Below are 26,241 nucleotides of genomic sequence, written 5' to 3' on the forward strand. Positions count from 1 at the left end.
GTTCACATAGCCTGCTTACTACAGGAGGTGCTGAGAGGGGGAGTTTCAGGAGGCAGAGTCAATACAGAAAATCACTACTTGCAGACAGTAAACCAATGGGATTACTATATCTGGTGACTACCAGGGATCTCCTGCCTTTCGAGGAATTACCCTTTACTACCCATTTTGGTTATAGTACAGGAAGTGATGGGAACTCTCCCCATTGAACACAGATGGCAAAATAAACTTGACAGGGATTATAATCCTCCTTTAAAAATCTTTTTTTCCAGTTCTACTACTTCTTTAGTAATCAGATCAAAATTATATCAGACAGGTACAACACGTTCCCTTGAGCAGATTTCCTGGAAAACACTGTCATTTACATGCAGTTGGGACAATACTAGAGGACATTGAGAGAGGTCATGTATTTGCTATATGTAGAAAGACAAATCAAGCCTGATGTAGTCTTCAGCAAAGTAAATGTCAAATCTATATCATTTTAGAAAAGTCAAGGCTAAGGTGATAAGCACTTGGAAAAAGGTCATAGAGCCACGTCTTCTTAATTTCTGCCTCTGAAAAGTAAAAGGCTTTAAGTAGTAAGGCTATGGCTGTCACTTTATAAAGGCAGGGATGCCCAGCCAGTGGCCCATAGACATGGCCTGGGATCTCCTGCGCTGGGATGCAGAGTTGGCAAGGCCGGATCACAGGTTGCCGACCCGTCATCCCAGAGCATCAATGTTGCAAATGAAGCCGAAGAAGCAAGCGGCTCTGGAGCAGAGCTGCATAAGCAGTTGCTTCCTTTTTAGTGCCAACTCCTGTCACAGGCAAGAGTTTTACCAAATGCACTCCGCCTGGGACACCAACAGCCAGCAATACCTGAACGGAAGATTGCCATTAAAAAAATTAGTTTATTACTAAAATCACAGTAGAGTGGACTGTGTCTCTTCTGCGTATGCAGAGCGGACACGTCATCCACTCGCTCTTCCCCATTGCGGCCCGTGACAGGTTACCTGTTAAAGGCCAACTAAGATGTCCACCATTATCACAGCTTGATCTTCTGTAGACAGAAGTATTAGTTGTAAAAAATTTCTAATATTGAAGTAAACTAAAGGCCAGCTCTAGCCAAAAACTCCATACCATTCGTCCTCCTTATAACAACTCATTCTGATAGGCATTTCGATTTACTTACATGCTTAAGCGAATTATATTCACCTGAAGCAAGCCCGCCCAACCCCCTCCCCCATACTAGTCCCTGACTGACACCATCTCCTTCCATCCAGTGCCACAGATTAACCCTACTTGCATGGTGCCCTTGGCTGCTTTTAAGCCAACATAATGTTTCCTGGATCCTAAGAGAACCCTTTAGGTGCACAGCCAATGAGAATCGTCCACATCATGCAGGCAGTAACATGAACATCTGAAAAGAGAACCCCAAGCAGGAAGGGTTCAGAGAACTGCGGGGCACCATCATGCGGCGGCAGCTTATGGTGATTGAAAATGGGGGATTTCGAAAAAGTTTGTTTATCCCAGTGATCAGCGGGAGGGAGGTGGGATGCAGGGGTAAATGTATTCCAGAGTTGGGCTTTAGGCTCAGTGCACATTTGCATTTTTTTGTATGCTCTCAGAAGCTAGTGTTACTCTGGGTGTCCATGCACACCAATTTAGGCCATTTGCGTTTTAGCAAAATAAAACATGTCACTGATCGGGGACATGCCGTCACAGGGGATTGGGGGGGGGGGGGGGGGCTGCACCTTAGTTATTTAACCACTTAAGCCCCGGAACATTTTGCAGCTAAAAGGACCAGGCCCCTTTTTGCGATTCGGCACTGCGTTGCTTTAACTGACAATTGCGCGGTCATGCGACTTGGCGCCCCAAACAAAATTGGCATCCTTTTTTCCCACAAATAGAGCTTTCTTTTGGTGGCATTTGATCACCTTTGCGTTTTTTTTTTTTTGTGTGCTACAATTTAAAAAAAAGCAATATTTTTTACTTTTTGCTATAATAATAAATATCCCCCAAAAATATATAAAAAAAGTTTTTTCCTCAGTTTAGGCTGATAAGTATTCTACTTTTTTTTTTTAATAAAAAATATTGCAATAAGAGTTTATTGATTGGTTTGCGCAAAAGTTATAGCGTCTACAAAATAGGGGATAGTTTTATGGAATTTTTATTAATAATTCTTTTTTTTTTTTTACTAGTATTGGCAGCGAACAGCGATTTTTGTGACTGCGACATTATGGTGGACACGTCGGACAATTTTGACACATTTTTGGGACCATTGGAATACAGCGATCAGTGCGATTACTGTGAAAATGTCACTGGCAGTAAAGGGGTTAACACTAGGGAGCAGTGTGGGGGTTAAGTGTGACTTAATGTGTGTTTTTTTACTGTAGGGGACGTGGCTTGGTGTGTGACATCACTCATCGTCATTACCTATGACAGGGAACAGATGATCAGTGACAAGCTCACTAGGAAGCACAGGGAGTAGTTTGTTTACACTTACCTCTCCCAGTTCTTCAGCTCCGTGACCCGATCGCGGGACACCAGTGGCAATCGGGTCCACGGGTACCGCAGACACAGAGCTCAGGACGTATATCGGCGTGAGGCGGCCCATCATTCACCTCGATTAACCTTGGATCTACTGCCTTCTTTTCCTTGCCTGCATGCTTGGATAAGGAACGAATGGGGACCCCAAGCTATATATATATATATTATATATATATATATATATATATATATATATATATATATATATATATATATATATATATATATATATATATATATATATATATATATATTTACACACACACACAAAAGTGTATGTATACATTTATATACATACACTTACCGTGCCTTGCAAAAGTACCTGGAATTAACATGAATTGTTTGGAGGACTTGCATCAGTTAACCACTTGCCGACCTCCACACGCTGATATACGTTGGCACAATGGCAGTGGTGGGCAAATAGGCGTACCCATACGTCCTTTAATGTGCAGGGCTAGTGGGCGTGTGCCTGCTGCGTACAGCATGGAACACACATCTATTGAAATGAAAGCTGTGATGTTCCAGGTGCTTTTATCAACCAAGTGTCAAGTGTCTGTCATAATTTCGCAGTCACAATGAAAAAATTTTTTTTTTAAATTATAATAAAAATTCCATAAATCTATCCTCTATTTTGTAGGCGTTCTAACTTTTGCGCAAACCAATCAATATACGCTTACTGAGATTTTTTTTTACCAAAAATTTGTAGAATACCTAATCCGAGGAAAATTTTTATATATTTTTTTGGGATATTTATGATCACAAAAAAAAATACTGCCTTTTCAAAATTGTCGCTTTTGTTTTGGTGTAAGGTTGCATGGTTGCACAATTCTCAATAAAGCGACGCAGTGCCGAATCGCAAAAAGTGCTCTGGTCAGAAAAGGGGTAAAATCTTCTGGGGCTGAAGCGGTTAGTTTACAGAACATTTTGAAGATTTTTAAGTCGCTTTGGCTAAGTCTCTATGAGCTTGCCACATATTACCCCTGGGATTTTTGCCCATTCCTTCTTGCAAAACTGCTCCAGCTTCTTCAAGTTGGATGGTTTGCGCTTGTGAACAGCAATCTAAGGCTGACCACAGATTTTCTATTGGATTGAGGTCATTGTCCTGCTGGAAGGTGAACCTCTGTCCTAGTCTCAAATAGAGGTCGACCGATATGGGTTTTTCTCTGGCCGATGCCGATATTTAGAAATCATGGCGGCCGATAGCCGATATATGATGCCGATTTTTTTGGGCCGATATGTTAGGCCGATTTTATTTTATTTATTTATTTTAATCCCCCTTGATCTAACACACCTTTCCCACTGGGGCGTTTTTTAAGGCACTTTTGGGCTAAAAATAGCGCCTGTAAAGTGCCTGCAAAATGGCTCCCCTGCAGTCTGTGTGAAAGACAGAGTACTTTCACACTGAGGCGATGCGCTGGCAGGATCTTAAAAAAAAAAAAAAAGTCCTGCAAGCAGCACGTTTGGAGTGGTGTATACCGCTCCTCCACCACTCCTGCCCATTGATATGAATGGGCACCACTGCCGAAGCGCATGCAATGCGATTTGGCAGCAGTGCTTCATGGGTGCATTTAACCTCTTCCTTGGCCGCTAGCTGGGTTATATGTGCCCCACTAGCAGCCAAATAGCACCGCTAAAATGATGGTAAAGAGCCGCTAAAACTTGCGTTTTACCATCAACGCCTGCTCGCTCCAGTGTGAAAGCAGTCTTCATAAGTGATACAGAAAATTTCTTACACTTAAACATTTATTAAACAAAACAAACCTCCAATCAGTTTACTTGTATGTATGATCTAGCTATAAAAAAAGAAAAAAAAAAAAACTATATATTAAATAAAAACAGGTAGTCAAAACTTTTGGACAAAAAAAAAAAAAAAAAAAAGAAAGGGGCTAACTTTACTGTTTTTATTTTATTTTTATTTTTTAAATGGTGTATTTTTTTCCCCAAAAAAATGCATTTGAAAGACCTCTGTGCAAATGCCGTGTGACATAAAATATTGCAACAACCGCTATTTTATTCCCTAGGATCTCTGCTAAAAAAATATATATAATTTTTGGGGGGTCTAAGTGATTTTCTGGCAGAAAATACAGGATTTTTAGGGCCGGTTCACACAGCGGGCGAAGCGAGGCGACACGACTCGCCTCGCTCCCGCAAGTCGCCCCCGTTCTGTACAATGGAACCGTTCTGAGAGGAGCGACTCGAGTCGCTCCGACTCAGAAAAAAGGTTCCTGTACTACTTCTGGGCGACTTCGGGGGCGACTTGCATTGACTTCTATACAGAAGTCCTCTGCAAGTCGCCGCTGAGGTCGCCGCAGGTCTCCGACTTGCCTCGCCGCGCCTGCAGTGTGAACCGGCCCTTACTTGTAAGCAACAAGTGTCAGAAAAGATTTAGTCTTTAAATGGTTAAACTGAGAACTTCTACACACAGAGATGATTTCATTCATTCAAGTGTAAACATTGAATCATTTAGTTCTTTTCTTGGCAGCCTGCCCATAGAGGAGGAAAGTGTTGCTATGACTCCTCAAGCAACTCACACTGACTTCTTACAGAAGTCATTTCAAAGTCCCGCTGTAGAATCGGCTTTTTATCAGCACAATCGGCCGATGCCGATTATTTAAAAAACGGCAAATATCGGCCGGCCGATATATCGGTCGACCTCTAGTCTCAAATCACACACAGAGTGGTACAGGTTTCACTCAAGAATATCCCTGTATTTAGCACCATCCATATTTCCCTCAAGTCTGACCAGTTTCCCAGTCCCGACTGCTGAAAAACATCCCCACAGCATGATGCTGCCATTCACACGTTTCATTGGCTTTGGGTGATGTGTTGGGTTTGTGCCAGACATAGCGTTTACTATGCTGGCCAAAAAGTTTGATTTTAGTCTCAGACCAGAGCACCTTCCTCCATACACTTTGGGAGTCTCCAACATGCTTTTTCGCAAACTCAAAAAACGTGCCATTTTGTTTTTTGCTGAAAGTAATTGCTTTCTTCTGGCCACTCTACCATAAAGTCCAACTCTATGGAGCATACGGCTTATTGGCATCCTATGTACAGATACTCCAGTCTCTGCTATGGAACACTGCATCTCCTCCAGGGTTACCTTTGGTCTCTGCTGCCTCTCTGATTAATGCCCTCTTTGCCCAGTCCGTGAGTTTTAGTGTGCGGCCGTCTCTTGGCAAGTTTGCTGTTATGCCATGTTCATTCCATTTGGTTACGATATGCTGGTGCTCCTAGGGATCAAAGATTTGGATTTTTTTTATAACCCAACCCCGACGTGTACTTCTCAACAACATCGTCCCATACTTTTTTGGAGAGTTCCTTGGTCTTCATGGCAGTGTTTGGTTAGTGGCGACTCTTGCTTAGGTGTTGCAGCCGCTGGGGCCTTTAAAAAAAAAAAAAAAAAAAAAGTGTGTATATGTAATGACAAATCATGTGACTTCTGAAGGTAATTGGTTGAGCCACAGCTTTTTTTTTGGGCATCATAACAAAAAGGGGGTGAATGCCAATTATCAGTTTTTTTATTTCTGAAAAATAGTTTTATGTATATATTTTTCTAATTTTACTTCACCAACTTAGACTATTATGTTCTGATCATCACATACAATTCAGATTAAAAAAAAAAATATATTGAACTAAAGGCTGTAATGCAACAATACATGTAAAAAGCCAAGGGGGTGAATACTTTTGCAAGGCACTGTACATCAACCCAAGCTGGAGCAATGTAACTATGCTATAAATAATCATACCTGGAGTTTAGATTTAGAGTTCATTCACCTTTTCAGAAAAAAAAAATTGATGGTATTAAAAAATAATGCCCATTGTACTTTTACCACGTTCCCGTGCGTTTGGTAGCCATAAAAAAAAAAAAAAAAAAAAAAGCAAACACACACACGGGCTAGAATGCAGATTTTAGTGTAAACTGGCCCAAAGGCTAGACTCCCATCTATGCCGGTACTGCCAGGCATGTCTGGGCCTCTGTGTCCACACATTTATTTGAATGGCCTGATATACCTGTGGGGAAAAATTCGGAGCCTTTTCAGAAAAACAAACCCACAACACATCCACATGGAGCCACATGCTGTTGCAGCAGCACCATAAGGTGTCATGCACTTAAAACAATGCTGCAGTTTCAGATGTGTGAGGGTGTCATTAAGGATCAAATAAGTAATTTTCTAGCAAAAAATAAACTGACAACCCCTAAACATACATTTTGTTTAAACAGAGATCCTATTTAATAAAATGGCAATCGTTGCAAATTTCTTTTCTGTCACATGGCATTTGCACAGCAGTTTTACCCATATACCCAGTAAAAATGAACAACCTCAGGATAATACACGGATACAATCTCCCTACATAAGTTTTACATGTATATCTGCCATCTTCAATTTTAAAAAAATCTTTAGAAAGTTCAGATTGTGTTAGATTTACTCTTCCTGGTTAGCACTGCAGTGAAGCCCGGGCACATAGCCGTTTGGAGGAAAGGCACACACACCCTCACCCCAGAGGTAGAGCCTTTCAGAACTGTTCAGCACACTGCTAATTCATAGTATCCTCCCCAACACAAAACTCGGGCTGCTTTTATCTCAGTAGTTGGAGAACGAGGTTATAAGGTTGATAACAAGAACTGAGCAGAAGAAAGCTACAGGACATGGTGCTTTGAAGAGAGAAGGAAACGCTGCAGGGTGTGTGTCCAGCTCAGTTTCAGGAATCTGATTTATATCCACTTTAAAATGTATTTAAAAAATAAAAATAAAATCCACACACCTGTGGAATGGCTACATACTAAAAGGTACTTAACCACTTGCCCACTGGGTACTCAAACCCCCTTCCTAACCAGACCAATTTTCATCACTCTCAACGACAATTAGTCTTGCAACACTGTACCCATTTTTTATTTTTTCCCCTTTTTCCCACACAAAAATACAGCTCTTTTTTGGTGGCAAACCACAGTTTTTTTTTTCTCCTTTTATAGCAAAAAAATAAATAAAAATTGTGTAAGAAAAAATACGCATTTTTGTTTCTGTAATAAAATTTTGCAAATTAGTAATTTTTATTCATAAATTTTGGACGAAAGTTACCATATTTATCGGCGTATAAAACGCACCCCAAGTTTAGGAGGGAATTTAAAAGAAAAATTTTTTTAGGAGGGAAGTTTAAGGAAAAACAAAAATAAAATAAAATAAAAAAATTACATTTAAATGCCCATCAATGCAGCCTTGTCAGTGTCAATTGCAGCCTTGCCAGTCATTTGCAGCCTTGCCAGTCATTTGCAGCCTTCTATTGCAGCCTTGCCAGTCATTTGCAGCCTCGTCAGTGTGTTTGCTGTTTAAAAATGGTGCCGCCAAGATACAGAGCGGATGTCCTGTGTATCTCGGCGGTGCTCGGTAGTTCACAGCCATTCTCGGGTATTTTCGGCCACAATAGGCAGTTCTCCGCTATTTTCGGCGGCTTTCCGAAAGCCGCTGAGAACGGCCGAAAAATAGCCGAAGATAGAACGGCCGAAGATAGCCGAAAATACCTGGAAGCTGCAGAGAGCGGCAGAAGGGTTTAGAAACAGCGGGGGAATCGGCGTATAACACGCACCCCCGATTTCCCCCTGATTTTAGGGGGGGAAAAAAGTGTGTGTTATACGCCGATAAATACGGTATACTGCTCCATATCTTGGTAAAAATAACCCAAATCAGTATAGATTTGGTCTTTGTGAAAATTATAGTCTACAAGCTATGGTGGCAAGCATTGAAAATTCATCACACCTGTACTGGCAGCCTAATTTCTTGAGACACCAACAAGCTAGGAAAGTACAAATACCCCCCAAATTACTCCTTTGTAAACTAGACATTCCAACATATTTAGTAAGAGGTATTGTTTGTTTTTTGAAGTTGTAATTTTTCCCACAATTCTATGCAAAAATAGGATAACATTTTTAAAACAGCTTACCTGTAAAATCCTTTTCTTTGAAGTACATCACGAGACACAGAGCCATAGCAATTACTATGTGGTTATAGGCCACCTTCAGGTGATGGACACTGGCACACCCCAAGACAAAAAGTGCACTTCCTATATAACCCCTCCCACTACTGGGAGTACCTCAGTTTTGTAGCAAAGCAATACACGTGTATACCAAGAAGGGAGGGACCTCTGTGTCCCGTGATGTACTTTAAAGAAAAGGGATTTTACAGGTAAGCTGTTATAAAAAGATTATTTTCTTAACGTACATCACGAGACACAGAGCCATAATAGTTACTATCTGGGATGTCCCATAGCAATGCCAACTGAAGGGAGGGAGACACAACAAAAGTAGGGAACAAAGAGACTAGAGGACTTATACTGCAGCACACTGCGCCCAAAAGGCGATATCCTCGTGACCTTTTACATCTACTGGATAGAATCTGGTAAATGTATGGACTGAAGACCAAGTTGCGGCCTTGCAGATCTGAGCCATGGAGGCTTGGTAATGCACTGCCCAAGAAGCACTAACAGCCCTGGTGGAGTGTGCTTTAATATGAAAAAGGAGGAATTTTCCCTTTAAACCATAAGCTTGAACAATCACTTGACAAATCCATTTAGAAATAGTAGCTTTCAACACTGCCTGTCCTCTTTTAGGACCGTCTGGCAATACAAACAAAACACCTTAGACACTAGCAAAAAAAACTGAGGTACTCCCAGTAGTGGGAGGGGTTATATAGGGAGTGCACTTTTTGTCTTAGGGTGTTCCAGTGTCCATCACCTGAAGGTGGCCTATAACCCAGATAGTAACTACTATGGCACTGTGTCCCATGATGTACAAATAAGAAAAGGATTTTTTTTCTCCCACAAAATGGTCACATTAAAAACAGGTTCTCACATGGCATGTGTACACCACAAATTACACCCGTATGGCGATACCACATGAGACTTTACACAGCCTGGTCACATACAGGAGGCTCAACATTGAAGTAGCACTTTCAGGCATTCTAAGAGCATAAATTACACATCTCATTTCTCAACCACCTATTACACTTTTGAAGGCCTGGGGGTACCAGGACAATGGAAACGGCCACAAGATGACCCCACCACAACATATAATCTATGAGGGATAATGAGTCTTTTGAACACGCAATTTTTTTTTCTACAAGTGCTTTGAAAAAGTACCAGTTACTTACCGGTAACTGCTTTTCTAGGAAATCTTCCAGGACGACACACCTGAGAGATGAGAGGCTGCTCCCTACAGGAAACACAATCAATCGACAGCTGTTTTAAGACCCCACCCTTCCCCTTGATCCTCAGTTTATAGAGAAGCAACTCCTCAATCTGGTTCACAAGGGAAATCATTCCTCAGACACTCACCTTCTAGTGTTCTACAATTTTCCCTCCTTCAACAGGTGGGAAGTAGGCCTGCCGTCCTGGAAGATTTCCTAGAAAAGCAGTTACCGGTAAGTAACTAGTACTTTTCTCAAGTCATCTTCAGGACGGCACACCTGAGAGGATAAGAAAATACCTCAGGCCTACCTTAGGGTGGGACCACTGCAAGGCCCTCTTGGCGAACCCTGGTTCTGCAGTGAGCTTTACCTCCAATCTATATGCTTGATGAAGGTATCTTAGCTGGATCACGCAGTTGATCTGCAGGTCTACTCCACCAATGTCCCTGCCTTCTCTGCTTCGGAGGCAGGATCTAGGTGGAGTGGGCTCTTAAAGATGGAATCATAAAACATGTTAAACTTGTAGGTTAGCAATGTTGCCTAACAACCATGGCCTATTGTGCCTATAGGTGCTACTCAGAACCAGTAAAAAGATTAAATCAGAGACCTGTGTTGTAAGACAAGTACACTACATTGTTCAATAAGAGGGCCTGTCTTACAACTACCCTATTCAGGGAAATAAAACTGCAAAAAGGGGCCCGACAGACGACTTATTTTTTTTGTTCATTTTTATCATTTTATCATTTTTAGTCAAAGACTAAAGGGAAGCCTACATAAGGGTAATACATACATCAACAGAAGCTTGATCCCTGGGTTTAAGGCATGTCCAATCTATGGCTTTGCTTACTCCTGAAATATAATATAACCACAGTGTAAAGGTGGAGTGGGAGGTTAGGTCAGCTTTAAGCATCTTGGAGCAACTTCAGATTCCTAGCAGCTGGGCCAATAAGGCCGGTAACCTAGTGCACCTGCTGACCAGGGGAGCTTACCCCCGAATCCTCCAACCACTGCACAATTAATAACTTGTTCAGTTATATACCTGGCCTGTAAGGAACTCTTTGTATCTACTAGGTCCCCCCCTCTTCGCTATAGTCACCCCTAATGTAACACAACTGGGCATGTAGGGAGAGGCTGGAAACCTACTGTTGCGATAACCAGTGTCTGATGAAAGGGAGCTGTGGCTGGTGGTTTTAGCAGTAGCTTCTGGGCTATTTGTATCCAGGCCCCAGGTTGGGGGGGGGGGGGGGGGGCCTGATAAGCAATGCCTTACCTACCTCTTTCCCATCTGAGGTGGTTTAGGCACACCCAGCGAAAAGAGGATGTGGGCGCCTGCTCCTGCTGACTCAGTCTTCCCTCCTGGGTAAGAATGCCACCATTTTCCTGAAGTCTGAAAATGACGCGGATGCTTGACAGCCTCCCCAGCAGCTCGCAGGAGCTACTAGGGGCCCAGGAGTCGAACGGATGCCCGGACAGGTAAGGGGGGGGGGGGGGGGGAGGCAGGATAATGGCCCCTGAAGTTTTGGTAACACAAATGTACCCAGGGTCCTTAAGCTCTGAGGGGGACTCTTCCAATTGCTGCTCCCCCTAAGGAAAAGATAGGGAGACCCCCAGGAAGGACAAAAATATCCTACCGGACCTAGAGGCTTCTTGAGCTTGTGGTTCAGCTCCCAGGGGGAGACCACCAGCCCCAGGCTTTGGGTCATTTGGAGAACCCCCCCCCCCCCCCTCACAGTTTTGCTGTGTAGGGAGAAACACAATCAAAAACTGAGGATCAGAGGGGGGAGGGTGGGATCTTAAAACAGCTGTTGATTGTGTTTCCTGTAGGGAGGGGCCTCTCAACTCAGGTGTGCCGTCCCGGAAGAGGACTTGAGAAAGATAGATAGAACATACCAAAAATTACACCCCAAAATACATTCTGCTACTCCCGAGCATTGCGATAGCACGAGAGACTTTTACACAGCCTTGCCACATACAGAGGCCCAAACATCCAAAGGAACACCATCAGGTGTTCTAGGGACATAAATTACACATCTAATTTCCTGAAATCCCATCACATTAGAGGCCCTTCATATTTCTAACACACAGGATGTATATACCAAGAGTTACACCCCAAAATACATTCTGCTGAGCGAAGTGTATATAAAAAGACTTTTTTTAGTAATGTAGTTGTCCACAGGAGGAAGAGAGCACTGATCCAGGCAGCAGGCAGGGACGTGGTAAGCAAATGGAATTGCCCAAACAGAAATATTGTCCATATAGTCCGTACAGGCAGGGATACTGTCCATACACAGTCCAGGTAGAGATATATGACAAAAAATATTGGTCCAGGTAGTAAGCAGGAACATGGCCCATAGTACAGGTAGCCGGCCATGAAAGAATGGGGGGATGGGGTCCTCACATTTGTGAGACCCCTGTTTTATGAATCCCACTACTTCAGTAGAAGAGTAAAAGACTAGTCCAAAAGGCAGGCAAAAAATGTTGTCAAACAGTCCAGGGTCAGTTCCAGAAAAGGCAGAGGCAAGTACAGTTTATCGTTAGGCAGGCCAGGGTCAGTTTCAGAGAAGGCAGCAGTACATACAGTGGCATAAGGGATGTGGCGGTAAATGACAATCAAGTTTACCTAATAATGTAGAGAAGTATGGTAACGGCAGTAACAGTCACCTATACAGAGGTCTGGTTGGGAAGAACATTGGGGACAATATGTGGTGTCCAACTCCTCCTCTGGAGCACACCGGAGTGTCTCGGGAAAGTGGCATTCATGGAGTCTGCCCATTGAATCAGAGCAAATATTTTCTGGTGGGCCTTCAGGGTAAAAAATAGGACAGTGATCATTTCTTCTTGGCAAGATATGATTGCCAAAAATCTACCCAAGTTTTATACATGGCAAAACTGAAAAATAAAAATAGACTTTTGAACCAATGGCGGGATTTTCTTGTGTGGGAAGGTAGGGTACGATCTGATCATTGAAGTCCACCCCCCCCATGAACAAATTATAGTTGTGGACACAAGCTGTTTTCTGGATGGACCAGTACTTCTGGGGATTTCCACATAGGTATCATGAATCGATGAGCGCATCGCATGTAAACATTTCGTCTGTCGTTCCGCTTTATCTCATCATTCCCCAAAGACACCGTCTCCCCTCGTCGTAGCCTTTCATTAATGAGCCTTGTGGGAAGCCCTTCCCATTGGCTCACTGTACCGCATATGCTGGAGTCTTCCTCTGGTGAAGATTGCAGAAGAGGGGCAAGCTTGTGTAGAAATTATTTTCAAATAAATGGTATCCCCTTTCAAGGAGTGGATAGGTTATCTGGGAGCTTGTCTTTCTTCTGGCTCCAACGTACGCTGGGCATTCAGGAGTATGGAGCAGGAAGGCATAGATGTACCTCGTGGCTCGGTCACATAGTTTGTAGAGCCTAACTCCATATTGGGCCAGTTTGCTAGGGATAAACTGTCTGAAGCTCAGCCTGCCTGTGAATTTGACAAGTGACTCATCAGAGATATTTTGGTCGGGGTATATTACCGGGAGAATTTTTTCCTGAGAATTTTTTTAGAAGTGGCCAAAAATTTTAAATAAATTTTTTCGCCAGCTGGGTCATTTCAGAGAGGGCACAGGGTGTTGTCATAATGGAGGAACTTCATAATCATTAGGTATCTTGACCTTGGCGTAAGGGATGAGAAGATTGGCATGTGGTGGATGGGGTTAGTGCAGGGCTCGACAAAACCCGGGCGCCAGGTCGCATTGGCGACTAGAATTAGCGACTGGCGCCTGGGGCAGCACAGCTGGGGGTATCCTGTCTCCGTGGACCCCCCCAGCGTGATTGCGTCGGGCCGCGCCGCCGGCGGCCGGTAATTGAGCCCCCGGCTTTGAGGCCTTCTGTGATGCTAGCTATTCCCTTCTGTGATCCTATTCCTTCTGGAATCTGGCGCCCTCTTGTGGTGGCCGGTGGAATTACAACCATTAATGCTAATAGATCTCCTTCCATTTACTTAGAACACCTAAACAATACATACACACACACACACACACACATACATATATATATATATAGAGATTATATTATATATATATATATATATACACACTTTTTTTTTCTTTTTTATTCTAACACCCTAGAGAGTAAAATGGTGGTCGTTGCAATAATGTCTGTCACACCATATTTGCACAGCGTACTTACAAGCGCACTTTTTTGGGGGAAAAAATAATTTAATAAAAAAAAAATAAGACAACAGTAAAGTTAGCCCAATTTTTTTTTATATTGTGAAAGATAATGTTACGCCGAGTAAATTGATACCCAACATGTCATGCTTCAAAATTGCGCCCGCTCATGGAATGGCGACAAACTTTTACCCTTTAAAATCTCCATAGGCGACGTTTAAAAAATTCTACAGGTTGCACGTTTTGAGTTACAGAGAAGGTCTAGGGCTAGAATTATTGCTCTTACTCTACCGATCGCAGCGATACCTCACATGTGTGGTTTGAACATTGCTTTCATATATGCGTTCGCTTCTGCACGCAAGCTTGGCGGGACAGGGCGCATTTAAAAATTTTTATTTTTTTTCTTATTTTAACTTTTATTTTTATTTATTTTCACTGTTCTTTTAAAAAAAAAAAATGTGTGTCACTTTTATTCCTATTACAAGGAATGTAAAAATCCTTTGTAATAGAAAAAAGCATGACAGGTCCTCTTATATATGAGATCTGGGGTCAGAGAGACCTCACATCTCATATTTACACTAAAATGCAATTTTAAAAAAAATCGTCATTTGAAAAAAATAAAACAAATAAAATGTCCCTCTAATAGCTATGGGCAATGACTTGGAGACAGGTGGGGGGCTGGGGGCTATCTTCCCCTCACTCGTCTCCATGTCAGGCCAGGGACAGGTCCAGATCGCCGTCACGGACTTGGCTCCTAACTTTTTTAGCTGGCTCCTAGATTCCAAGCAAATTTGTCAACCCCTGGGTTAGTGGACCAGTAGGAGTACAATTTGTTTTTGTCAGTCCCATATTAAAAAAAGTTAGGCCTTAAATGTTTTAATTCCTCCACTGCAAGTTCTCTCCACTCAAAGGGATGGATGTAGCTTCAACCAGGGTTGTTTGTTATAAACTGTTGTGCATAGGAGGTTGCACTGGGCCACAATGGAAGATAAAATCGGTCTTTGGTAAAAATAAAACTCAATAAAAAGGGAAAAATTATCTGTGTTCACCTGGACACCTGGCTAGGAGGTGAAGGGGCACAGAGGCTTTTTGAAGGGCATAGGGAAGGCTGGCATGGGCCCTAATCTTTTAGGCCCGAGATGACACCCCACTAGTGCTTGGCCTTTGTTTCAGTGGTACTGCATTTGTCATAGATGTCACTGCTCTACTTGTAGTAGGCTGCTGCTCCTTGCCAGAATGCCTTTGTTTCATGGGCACACGTTCCTCTTCCTCCAATTCTGTAGCAGACCCACTGCTTAAAACCGGTTCATATGCCAAATCAGACTCAGAGCTCCCTGCTGCTTTCGTCACTCAGGCTAAGAAGCTGGTATGCCTCCTCGCTGTAAAAAAAATAAAAAATAATTAAAAAAAGTCGCCATAACGTGGCCTGTGGTGCGATAGGGACACTAGGACAGATGTGGCTGGTCTAATGAGACTGCTCTGATTAACTGGCATTGATGAGGAGCCACTGATGAGCACTACAGTGGCACTAATGATCACTGTAGAGGAAGATTAGTGAGACTGATGGGCAGAGATGTGGTACAGTAGACCACTGATTTAGGAATGTAAAAAAATCAAAAAGGAAGGGAAACTCAGTTGGGCACATGATCTCTCTCCTCCCCACATACGCTGCATCGTTGTGAGGAGGGGAGAGATGAACCCCTGGATGACCCCAAACTGGACGGAGGGATCACGTGGTAAATTGTCATTGGCCCTTTACTGTGAACTGTGACATGCCAGGTCCCGTGAACATGGCGAGCACGGAACAGTTCAGTGTGCATGCCCCAAGGGGCGAGACTCTGGGAGGATGTTATCGTACACCCTCCAAGAGTTATCTGAGCACTGTAGCTGTCATTTGGCTATGGTCCAGTCAGTAAGTGGTTAAAAATCTCCATAGGCAGCGCTTTAGACACCTTTGCAGGTTACCAGTTTAGTGCTCCAGAGGAGGTCTAGCGCTAGAATTATTCCTCCCACTGACGTTCGTAACTCACATGTGTGGTACGAATACTGTTTCCATATGCGTGCGTAACTTACATATGCATTTGCTTCTGTACACAAAAGGGATGGGATGGGATTCCCCAGAGCGCGCTCTTTAAAAAAAAAAAATATATATATATATATATATATATATATATATATATATATATATATATATATATATATATATATATATATATATATATATATATATATATATATATATATATATATATATATATCTCTATATCATCATTTTAAATTTCTTGTATTCCATTTATAAAGGAATGTGAATATCCCCTGTAATAGAAAAAAGGATGACAGGTCCTCTTTATAGAGAGATTTGGGGGTCAAACATCTCTTAATTTTAAAGCAAAAAAGGGTTTACCTTCAAACTGGCCTGGAAGCGACGATGTCGCTGCGGTCCTCCAAGCCCATAGAGGCGATCAAAGGATCTACTCTGATTGCCTATGGGACTAGCCAAACCGCTTTTATTATATATAAAAAAAAAAAAAGAATAATATATATATCTATATATATTTTTTTTTATATATATAATAAATCACAAAATGGTGTAGTGCTATGTTTTGGAGCCATGCAGGATCCCTTCGTCAGTTGTAGTCCTGGATACTAGAGACGCTAGTCAGCGAGGGCGGCCGACACCATGGAAACCAACAGCGGCTGTACTACACCGTTTCTTGAATAAAAACTGTTTTGAAAAAATTGACGATCCTTGGTGTGCTGGCGAATATCTACATATCGTACAGTTTCCAATGTCCAGCTGGTGGTCGCTACAGCACCCAGTACCTTAAGAACTCATTCCAGGAACATGGACTGTGAGGTTCCCTTTAAAATGATACATCCAAGGTCTAAAAAGACTCTGCATGTCTCCTCTGAGTGCTAGTTCACACCAGACGCAGTACCGTGTGCTTTTTTTCTGCACTAAAAATGCGTGCAGAAACTAACCGGAAACTGACTGCATGGTGTGAACTAGAGCCATTGGAATACATGGAAACACTGCATGCATTTTGTGCAGGAAAAAAAAAAAAAGCACACAAAACTGCATCTGGTGTCAACCGTCCCTTAATGTACCGTATATACTCGAGTATAGGCCGACCCGAATATAAGCCGAGGTCCCCAATTTACCCCCAAAAAACTGGAAAAAATTATTGACTCGTGTATAAGCCGAGGGTGAGACATGCCTGTCCATCCCTGTGTGTCGTCCATCCCTGTGTGTGTCCATGCATCCGTGTGTGTGTGTGTCCATGCATCCGTGCGTGTGTGTGTGTGTCCATGCATCCGTGTGTGTGTGTGTGTCCATGCATCCGTGTGTGTGTGTGTCCATCCATCCCTGTGTGTGTGCATGCATCCGTGTGTGTGTGTGTGTGTGTGTGTGTGTGTGTCCATGCATCCGTGTGTGTCCATCCATCCCTGTGTGTGCATGCATCCGTGTGTGTGTGTGTGTGTGTGTGTGTGTGTGTGTGTGTGTGTGTGTGTGTGTGTGTGTGTGCAGCCTACCTGTGTCCAGCCTGCCTGTGTCCGTCCAGCCTGCGTCCCGTCCCGGCCTGCGTCCCGTCCCGGCCTGCGTCCCGGCCTGCGTCCCGTCCCGGCCTGCGTCCCGGCCCGTCCCGCAGCTCTTCGTCGGTGGCCATTCTAGGATTCAAAAGCCGCGCCTCCGTCGGTGATAGGCGGAACACTCAATTTCCCACTGACTGCTGGGAAATTGAGTGTTCCGCCTATCGGATGTCCGTGATAGGCGGAACACTCAATTTCCCAGCAGTCAGTGGTCCGCCTATCATGGACGTCCGCTCATCCTCATACTACGGACGAGGATGAGAGGACGTCCGTGATAGGCGGAACACAGACTGCTGGGAAATTCAGTGTTCCGCCTATCACAGGCGAAGGCGGAGACGGAGGCGCGGCCTTTGAATCCTAGAATGGCCGCTGTCTGTCTGCTCGACACGCTGATCGGGCAGACAGACAGCGATGACTCGAGTATAAGCCGAGGGGGGCACTTTCAGCCTCAAAAAAGAGGCTGAAAATCTCGGCTTATACTCGAGTATATACGGTAATACAAATCACACTGCATTAAAATTCTTTCCTGGCCAGGATTGCCCAGGAAACGTGTGTGTGTGTGTGTGTGTGTGTGTGGGGGGGCGAGCATTTTGGTGGCAGCCTCAGGCACCAGGACGAAACTTCTTGCCCTGCCTTAGACTATACAAATGTATTATTTTTTTTAAAGAATTGAAAAATTGGTGCTGAAACAGAAAATTCAGGCTGCAGTTGGCCGAAAATTAAGATTTTTAAAATATATTTTAATAAATAAATTGTATTATATTTGACTTTTCAATATCATGAATTTAAATACGACGACACCTTTTGAAGTGATGTTAAAAATCCTGCTTGTCGCTTTTTTTGATGCACATTTGCCAAACAGCACCTGCCCATTGAAATGCATTAAAAATGCACCTGTGTTGCATTTAATGCATTTTTTGAGTCACATGACCTATGAACACCACAATCAGTATGGCAAAATTGCAGACGTTTTCGACAGCCATGAACTGCATTTTTTTTTTCTCCTTCAGCATGACCAAAGGGCGAGTACATGGATTGAAAACTGGCTATGGGGGAGAGTCCAGAGGGGATTACTCAGAATGGTCAGGGGTGGGTAGTGGGGTCCCACAGGGTTCTGTCCTGGGACCAATCCTATTTAAATGTATTCATCAACGATCTGAAGGATGGGATAAAACAGTTCAATCTCTGTATTTGTGGACAATACTAAGCTGAGCAGGGCAAGAACTTCCATACAGGATGTGGAAACCTTGCAAGAAGATCTAAACAAACTAATTTGGTGGGCAACTACATGGCAAATGAGGTTTAATCCCTTCCCGCCGAGCGTACGCAGATGTGCGCACTCTGCTTCCGGGGGGTATACCGGGATGATGCCCGTACCTGCAGGCATCATCCCGGTACCGTTTTTCTCAGCGGGCGATTGGCCATCCAGCCATAACAACCGATGCGGTTAAAAGCCGCCCGGCTGTTATGCCGGAGGAGTGGGAGGGGGACGTCCCCCCCCTCCCGCTGCCTCCCTCCGCTGTTACCGGTGCTCCCGCTTGATCGGGAGCACCGATTCCATGTCCGCTGCCTCCGGCTGCTGGGGAGGAACTGGAAGGAAGCCACAATCGGCTTCGTTCCAGTCTCCTCATAGTAAACACAGAAGCGACGTCATGACGTCACTTCCCGTTTACTCGGCTGCCAATGGCGCCGGTTAAAAAAAAAAAAAAAAAAAAAAAAAATGGTATTCAGAATCGCCGTTATCGGCGATCTGAATGCATTGAAGTGTAAAGGAGGGGTGGGGGGGGGTCTTTTACACCCCCGATCCCTCCATAAAGAGTACCTGTCACCACCTATTACTGTCACAAGGGATGTTTACATTCCTTGTGACAGCAATAAAAGTGATCAAATTTTTATTTATTTTTTTAAAAACAATTTAGTCATTTTAAAATAAATAAAAACATTTTTTAACATTTTTTTAAAGCGCCCGCCGTCCCCGCGAGCTCGCGAAGCAAAGAAAACGCATACGGAAGTCACGCCCGCATATGTAAACGGTGTTCAAATCACACATGTGAGGTATCGCCGCTATCGTCAGAGCGAGAGCAATAATTCTAGCACTAGACCTCCTCTGTAACTCTAACCTGGTAACCGTAAAAAAAAATGTAAGCGTCGCCTATTGAGATTTTTAGGTACCGTACTTTGTCGCCAATCCACGAGTGCGTGCAATTATAAAGTGTGACATGTTTGGTATCTATTTACTTGGCGTAACATTATCTTTCACATTATGCAAAAAAATTGGGCTAATTTTACTGTTTTTTTTTTTTAATTCATGAAATGTCCCTTTTCCCAAAAAGTTGCGTTTAAAACACTGCTGCGCAAATACCGTATGACATAAAATATTGCAACAATCTCCGTTTTATTCTCTAGAGTCTCTGCTAAAAAAATATATATATAATGTTTGGGGGTTCCAAGTAATTTTCTAGCAAAAAATATGGATTTTAACTTGTAAACGCCAAAAATAGACTTAGACATGAAAGGGTTAATGTTAAAAAAAAAAAGTAAAATAATGAATTTGGGTGGCAAAAATATGAATACAATCTACTCACTAGGGGGCGAACCAAGGATGGAAGAGGACCTGGGGGTCCTAGTAGATGATAGCATGCAATGCCAAGCTGCTGCAAGCAAAGACTGCAGAATATTGGCATACATTAAAAAGGGGATTCACTCCAGAAAAAAAAAAAAAAAAAAAAAAAAAACTAAATAATAATAATTCTTCCTCTCTACAAGACTCTGGTCCAGCCGCACCTGGGGTATGCCATCCAGTTCTGGGCACCGGTCCTCGGGAAGGATGTGCTGGAACTGGAGGGAGTCCAGAGAAGGGCAACAAAGCTAATAAAAGGGACCGGAGGATCTCAGCTATGGGGGAAAGACTACAAGCACTGAACCTATTCTCTCTCTCTCTCTGGAGAAGAGACGCTTGAGAGGGGATATAATTTCAATATACAAATACCATACAATAATGATTAGAGCTGCACGATTCTGGCCAAAATGTATAAAATTAATATAGATTTTTGGGTGTTCTAAGTAATTTTTAGAAAAAAAAAAAAAAAAAACGATGATTTTAAACTTGAAACCAACAAATGTCAGGAAAAGGTTTGTGTTTAAGTGGTTACATTTTTTTTTCACTTACACACAAAGTCTATTTCATTGACAAATTGTTAGAATCTTTATACTTAAAGAGGAAGTAAACCCCGATGGGTTTACTTCCTCTTTTTTTCCCTGCAAAGGTAAAGCATAATGGACTACTATGCATCGCATAGTAGCTCATTATGTGTCACTTACCTGACACAGGAGCCAGCGAAGTCGCCGCTGATCCCTGTAGTCCGCCGCATCCATGTTGCTGGTGGCGTCTCGCAGCTCCGACGAATCACAGCGGCGAAGCCGCGATGACGTCACTCCCGCGCATGCGCACGGGAGTCGACAAATTAGGCAAATCCATTCATGGATTTGCCGCATTTAGTGCGCCTGCGCGCCGCTGTCTACGGCGCATGCGCCGTAGACAGCGGTGCCCATTTTCGGGCAAATATCTCCTAAACCATATAGGTTTAGGAGATATTGCTTGGACCTACAGGTAAGCCTTAATCTAGGCTTACCTGTAGGTCCAAGTTGTTTGGAAGGGTTTACTTCCTCTTTAAGTTCAACTGATAAAGAATGTTGTGATTCTTGGCAGACTGCTCGGTTTCTCTTCCTTTCTTTTGAGGGCTGTGGCTTCAGAAGAGCAGAGAGAATTCTTTGCATAGAAAGAATTGTGAAACACTTTAGACAAGACGGAAATAACGATTCTTGACGATCAATTGTGCAGCTCTAATAGGGATAAAACTTTTTTCACACAAAAGGAATTTAAAAAGACCCGCAGCCATTCACAAATATAAGAGAAGCAGTTTAACCCTAAACTGCGTAAAGGGTTCTTTACTGTCAGAGCATTAAAAACGTGGAATTCTTCCACAACCAGTGGCATGAGCAGGAAGCGTCAACTATTAAAAACACAAAAAACTATTAGATAAGCACCTAAAAACGACCACAACATACAGGGAAATACAATGCACTATTAAAGTGGATGTCATTTTTAAAGGCTTGCACGTTAAAAACAGAAATAAGAGTCAGTTTTTCCTCATTGCTGTGAGTAACAGGCGTTTTACATATCATGCACGTGCCTGAGAGGCATTCTGTATACTTCAGATCCCCTCCTTTCTTCTACAGCTCCCCCAGGATTGGCTGCTCCACACCTCAGCATGATTGGGCATGCTGAAGTCATGTGGTGACTTTCCTGGGTTTTGACTGGATGTTAGTGATCATAGGAGAAGAAGTTCAGTGTAAGAAATACACAGGAGAAAATGCATGTTGACAAGGGGAATGTAGAGGTGGGGGGGGGGAGGGAGTCTGACATTACGACTCCACCCACCGAGCTCCGGACAACAGACCTGCCACAGAATCTGCAGTTTTTCGTGTCTCATAACAGACAGAGAAGAGACATTTGACAGAGAAGTATACATGCAGGAGGAGTGTATATCCTTCTAGATATCCTTTCTAAATTACTGCAATATTGGTTAAGAGTGGGTTTACATCCACTTTAACATAAAAATCACACATACACACAGGTTGGACTTGTGTCTTTTTTTCCCCCCCAACCTCACCAACTATGTAACACTGAAAACCTTATTTTCGGCGTGTCCAATCATGATCTGCAGTTGGATTGCGCTTTGAAGGCTACAGACAGGAGGCAAGTAAGTGATGCCCCCTTGCTGACAAAACGCTGCAAGCAGTTGTGGCGCTTCCCCACTTGCTGGAATGTCTTGTGTTGGTCAGGCTTGCCACACGTTGGCTAGACTTTGCCATAGGTGCAAAGCATCATAGCCGCAGCATGTAAACACCCGTGTCCGTTACCTATTGCAGCTTAAAGTGGTGTTCAAGGCAAAAAGAGAACTCAAACAACTGACCACCCCAACCTCCCCTCGTTTATATATTTTTTTTTCTTTGGGACTTCCGTCCTATGTTGCCAAGGCACGGTACATCACTTCTGCATTGGGTACACCTCCTTCCCCCCCCTGCTGCCTTCTCGGCAGTGGTAAATGGTGATCAATTTTTTTTGGGGGGGGGGGGGGGGGAGAGAATCAGCAAACCAATGCCATCCACACCCCCAGCAGGCGATGAATGGGAAGGCGGTGAACAGAGGCCTCCTTACCATAGGAGGTAGATGGCAAAGGAGTCCTAAGACTCCAATTGGGTCTCAGGACCCGCTTCCTGATTGACCAGGAGGAGACTCAGGAAGACAATAGTGAATTAATTTGCTATGGTCACAACTGGGTGGGCACAGGGTACACCTCAAGCCAACTTTATTTATTTTTTAAAGCCGGTTAGAGCCTCTGGCTCTAATCATGCATTAAAAAAAAAAAAAAAAAAGAAAAAAAAAAGGGAAGGAAATAAAATTAATAAGACCACACCATTAAAATCAGCAGATTAGGGGGACAGGCCACGGTTTCTGGGCCCTGTGTGTGTCCTGGGTGACAATGGGAACCATTCAGAAAGTTCAGCACGACTTGTGCATGCGCAGTAGCGGACTTCACTGGCAGTTTCCCTTACTTTCAAGGCCGACGCCTGCACCCGATCGACGAATCAGCTTAAGTTGTCGACATTGCCGACTCCCAGGACAGGCAAGTGTCCTTATATCAAAATTAATCAGCTGCAGCATTACAGTGCATTTCTACTGCCCCTCTCACCACATGTGTAAATGAAGCTTAGCGACACTATAAATAAAATACAAAATAAAAATAGTATCTCAGCACTGCTGATCGTCTGTTGTCTCTTTGCAGACACTTCCGGTCTACATGCATGTCCCCCTTGGTGACTCCCTGTCATTCCTCCTGTGGATTTCCGGTCACAGTGAAGCCCAGCTGTAAATAAAGGGGTAATGGTACACAGGGAGGACTCTCCTAGGACAGACCCACCTGCCTTGTCCCACAGTGACTTCTCCATGGGGGTGTCCTGGTAGGCCCCGGAGCGGCTCACAGCGGGAAGTCTGCTGCTCCTGCGGACATATCACACACATGGAGCCGGAAGAGCTCAGACCTGTCTGGAGGACTCGTCTCCCCTCCTCCTCTTCCTCCACCCAGCACTTTGGAAACTTTCCGAGGAGTGCCCGGACTCGGCGTGTCACAGTGCGGACACAGGAAATACCATAGAGTTCATGTGTCTGCCACCCTCCCCGGCCGGGGTGTACACCGGGACACGGATCCTCACCGCCCTGCTGTATAACGTGTGCGAGCTGTCACACGGGAGCCGTCCTCGTACAGAGCGCCACCTGCTGGTGACAGGGTGCGCCGCACTCCCTGAGGGTCACTAGGGAACATGATCAGAGAGGCAGAATACACAAGAGGTCATGTTCATGGCAACCCATTTCCTTCTGTTTACCTGTGAGGACTTCCCGCCAAATAAACCGTTCCCAACACACACATTTCTAGCTCTGTTAGTAGAAACTAAAGCCACCTATGTCACACGGTTCCTCTCACACCAGGGCAGTACTGCCCGCTGAACATGAAACATGTCACTGAATCGGGTCCAACCAAGTGCAATGAATGTGGTTGTGGTGAACTAGTGTGGGGCTCAAGAGGTTAAAGGGATAGTTCACCTTTACCAAAAACCTATGTGAACAAGGGGTGTCTATGTAAGGGTAGGGCGACAGGGTGGTCATCACATCCTCCATGTTTTACTATATTGTAGCGGCCATAACCCTTGGCAGGGAGGCCTTAACTTTTGGGCTTGCCGGTTACCTCCGCTTGGCTTGTTCTTCCACGTCTAGGGGTTCCCAGAGTTAGTACCCAACAACTTTGGACGCTGACACCATAAAAGTCCTTTAGAAAAGGTTTTTATTTGCAGGGGTAACATCCAATAACACAGTCTCGTATGGGAACAGAGGGCAAGGGTGAAGAAACTCAGGCACCTTGAACCGCTAATATCAGAAAATCTCCAATACCACCCATAGAGTAGCCACTCGCAGCTGGGCACTTCAGGGCTGAACAAATCTCTAGCCAGAGATTATGGCAGTCAGCACTTTGATACAGAACTTGTGAAATCTTTGACCTTGAGTAACTGGTAACAGAAGTGAATAGGAACCTTTTTCCTCAGTACCTGGAACGTTCTCCGTCTCCGTGACAGTACTGGAAAAAAACGTGAATTTGTCAATGTCCTTCACAACTCAGCAACCAGGCACTTCTCAGGGTGCCAGCTTGTTGGCCCTCCTCTGAAGAGTCCTCCCCCGATCGCTTACAGGAGCTGCGGTGCCCCTCCAAGCCGAGAGCACACCCAGAGGCCTTGAATGCTCCCTCTACTGCGCCTCGGACCAGCCGGTTTCCGAGACTCGGGAACAGATGGATCCTTACCCCAGACCAGGCAGGTCTATTGGGGGTAACCAACCGAAGCATGTAGCAGAACGACGGAACGCTCCCATGACCGGGACCCCTCGCCGGGCTACCCCGGTCCAGAATCAGAAACAGACCGTTAAGGCCTCACGAACAAACAACCGGAACACGTGACTTCAACATCTTAAGCACCCTTCCCCAGACTCCTAAGCGGGGCCCAGCGCACCCACTGATTGGCTCCGGGGGAACCTGATACCCAAAACGTCCAACCAGGCCTGATTCTGGCCTGTCATGTGCACCTAACTGTACACATGACCAGGCAGAACTCTAACACAGCCCAGCCAAACTGATGTCAAATTTAAACCTACACAATTAACCCTCAGAACCCCTTTACTGTTCTGAGGCAAAAACTAAATTTGTATATGACAGACACTTTGTCCAAAGTGTCATCGCTACAATATCATTGGGTACCAAGGAAGAGTCATATACGGTAGGGTTGCCACTTCACCCCTTAGAACCCGAACACAAATTTCACAGGTTCTGTAGCCGATCAGGGTGGCAATTTAACTCACGTGGGGCCTTATCTTCATTAACCACTTGCTTACTGGGCACTTAAACCCCCCTCCTGCCCAGACCAATTTTCAGCTTTCAGCGCTGATGCACTTTGAATGACAATTGCGCGGTCATACAACACCGTACCCAAAAGAAATTTTTATCATTTTTTTCCCACAAATAGAGCTTTCTTTTGGTGGTATTTAATTACAGCTGGGAGTTTTATTTTTTGCTAAACAAACAAAAAAAAGATGCAAAAAAAAAAAAAAAATCATGTTTAATAGTTTGTTATAAAATTTTGCAAACAGGAAATTTTTCTCCTTCATTGAAGTGCCCTGATGAGGCGGCACTGGTGGGAACTGATAGGCTGCACTGGTGGGCATAGTTAAGGCAGCACCGATAGGCACAGATAAAGTGGCACTGATAAGGCAGTACTGATGGGCACAGATAAGATGGCACGAATAGGTGGCACTAATAGGTACCACTGATAGGTGGCTCTGATAGGTGGCACTGCTGGGCACTGGTAGATGGCACTGATGGGCACGGATATGTGGCACTGGGGTGCAGCACTGTTGTTGAGGCAGATTGTGGGCACTGATGGGTGGCACTGTGGGCACCGATGGGTGGCACTTTTTTATTACAGAGGTGGCACTGGCAGGGGGCAGGTGGGCACTGGTAAGCTGGCCGTTATTAGCGCGAGGAGGAAAAATAGCCGATTACCGGCTCCGTTGTATCACATGATCAGCTGTCATTGGCTGACAGCTGATCATGTGGTAAGGGGTCAGGATCGACCCCTTGCTCGGATCCGTGATCAGGCGAGTCTCGTAGACTCGCCGATCACAGA

The 26,241-nt window shown here is 44.1% G+C and overlaps 1 protein-coding gene across 4 annotated transcripts in view; it reads right to left on the reverse strand.

The window, feature by feature from the left end:
- The window catches only part of PYGO1 (pygopus family PHD finger 1), a 46,295-nt gene that overhangs the window by 16,241 nt on the left and 3,813 nt on the right, over positions 1-26,241 (reverse strand). Inside the window, exons 1-2 of one of the 4 annotated variants that reach the window (XM_077472859.1) lie at positions 23,436-23,781; positions 5,627-5,908 (exon numbers count right to left, since the gene is read on the reverse strand). The exons of 1 other annotated variant lie outside the window; for it this stretch is intronic. Coding sequence is in view for 1 of the 3 variants with exons in the window: in XM_077472857.1 (XP_077328983.1) it covers positions 23,436-23,463 (28 nt within the window). In the remaining 2 variants the exon portion in view is untranslated. Of the gene's footprint in view, positions 1-5,626; positions 5,909-14,909; positions 15,240-23,435; positions 23,782-26,241 lie in introns of those variants that run through there. 2 more of the 4 variants (XM_077472858.1, XM_077472857.1) reach the window with 2 other exon arrangements.

This window comes from Lithobates pipiens, unplaced genomic scaffold (genome assembly GCF_037356315.1).
Source record: "Lithobates pipiens isolate NorthernLeopardFrog02 unplaced genomic scaffold, aLitPip1_a1.2 Scaffold_8, whole genome shotgun sequence".
Lineage (NCBI taxonomy): Eukaryota > Metazoa > Chordata > Amphibia > Anura > Ranidae > Lithobates > Lithobates pipiens.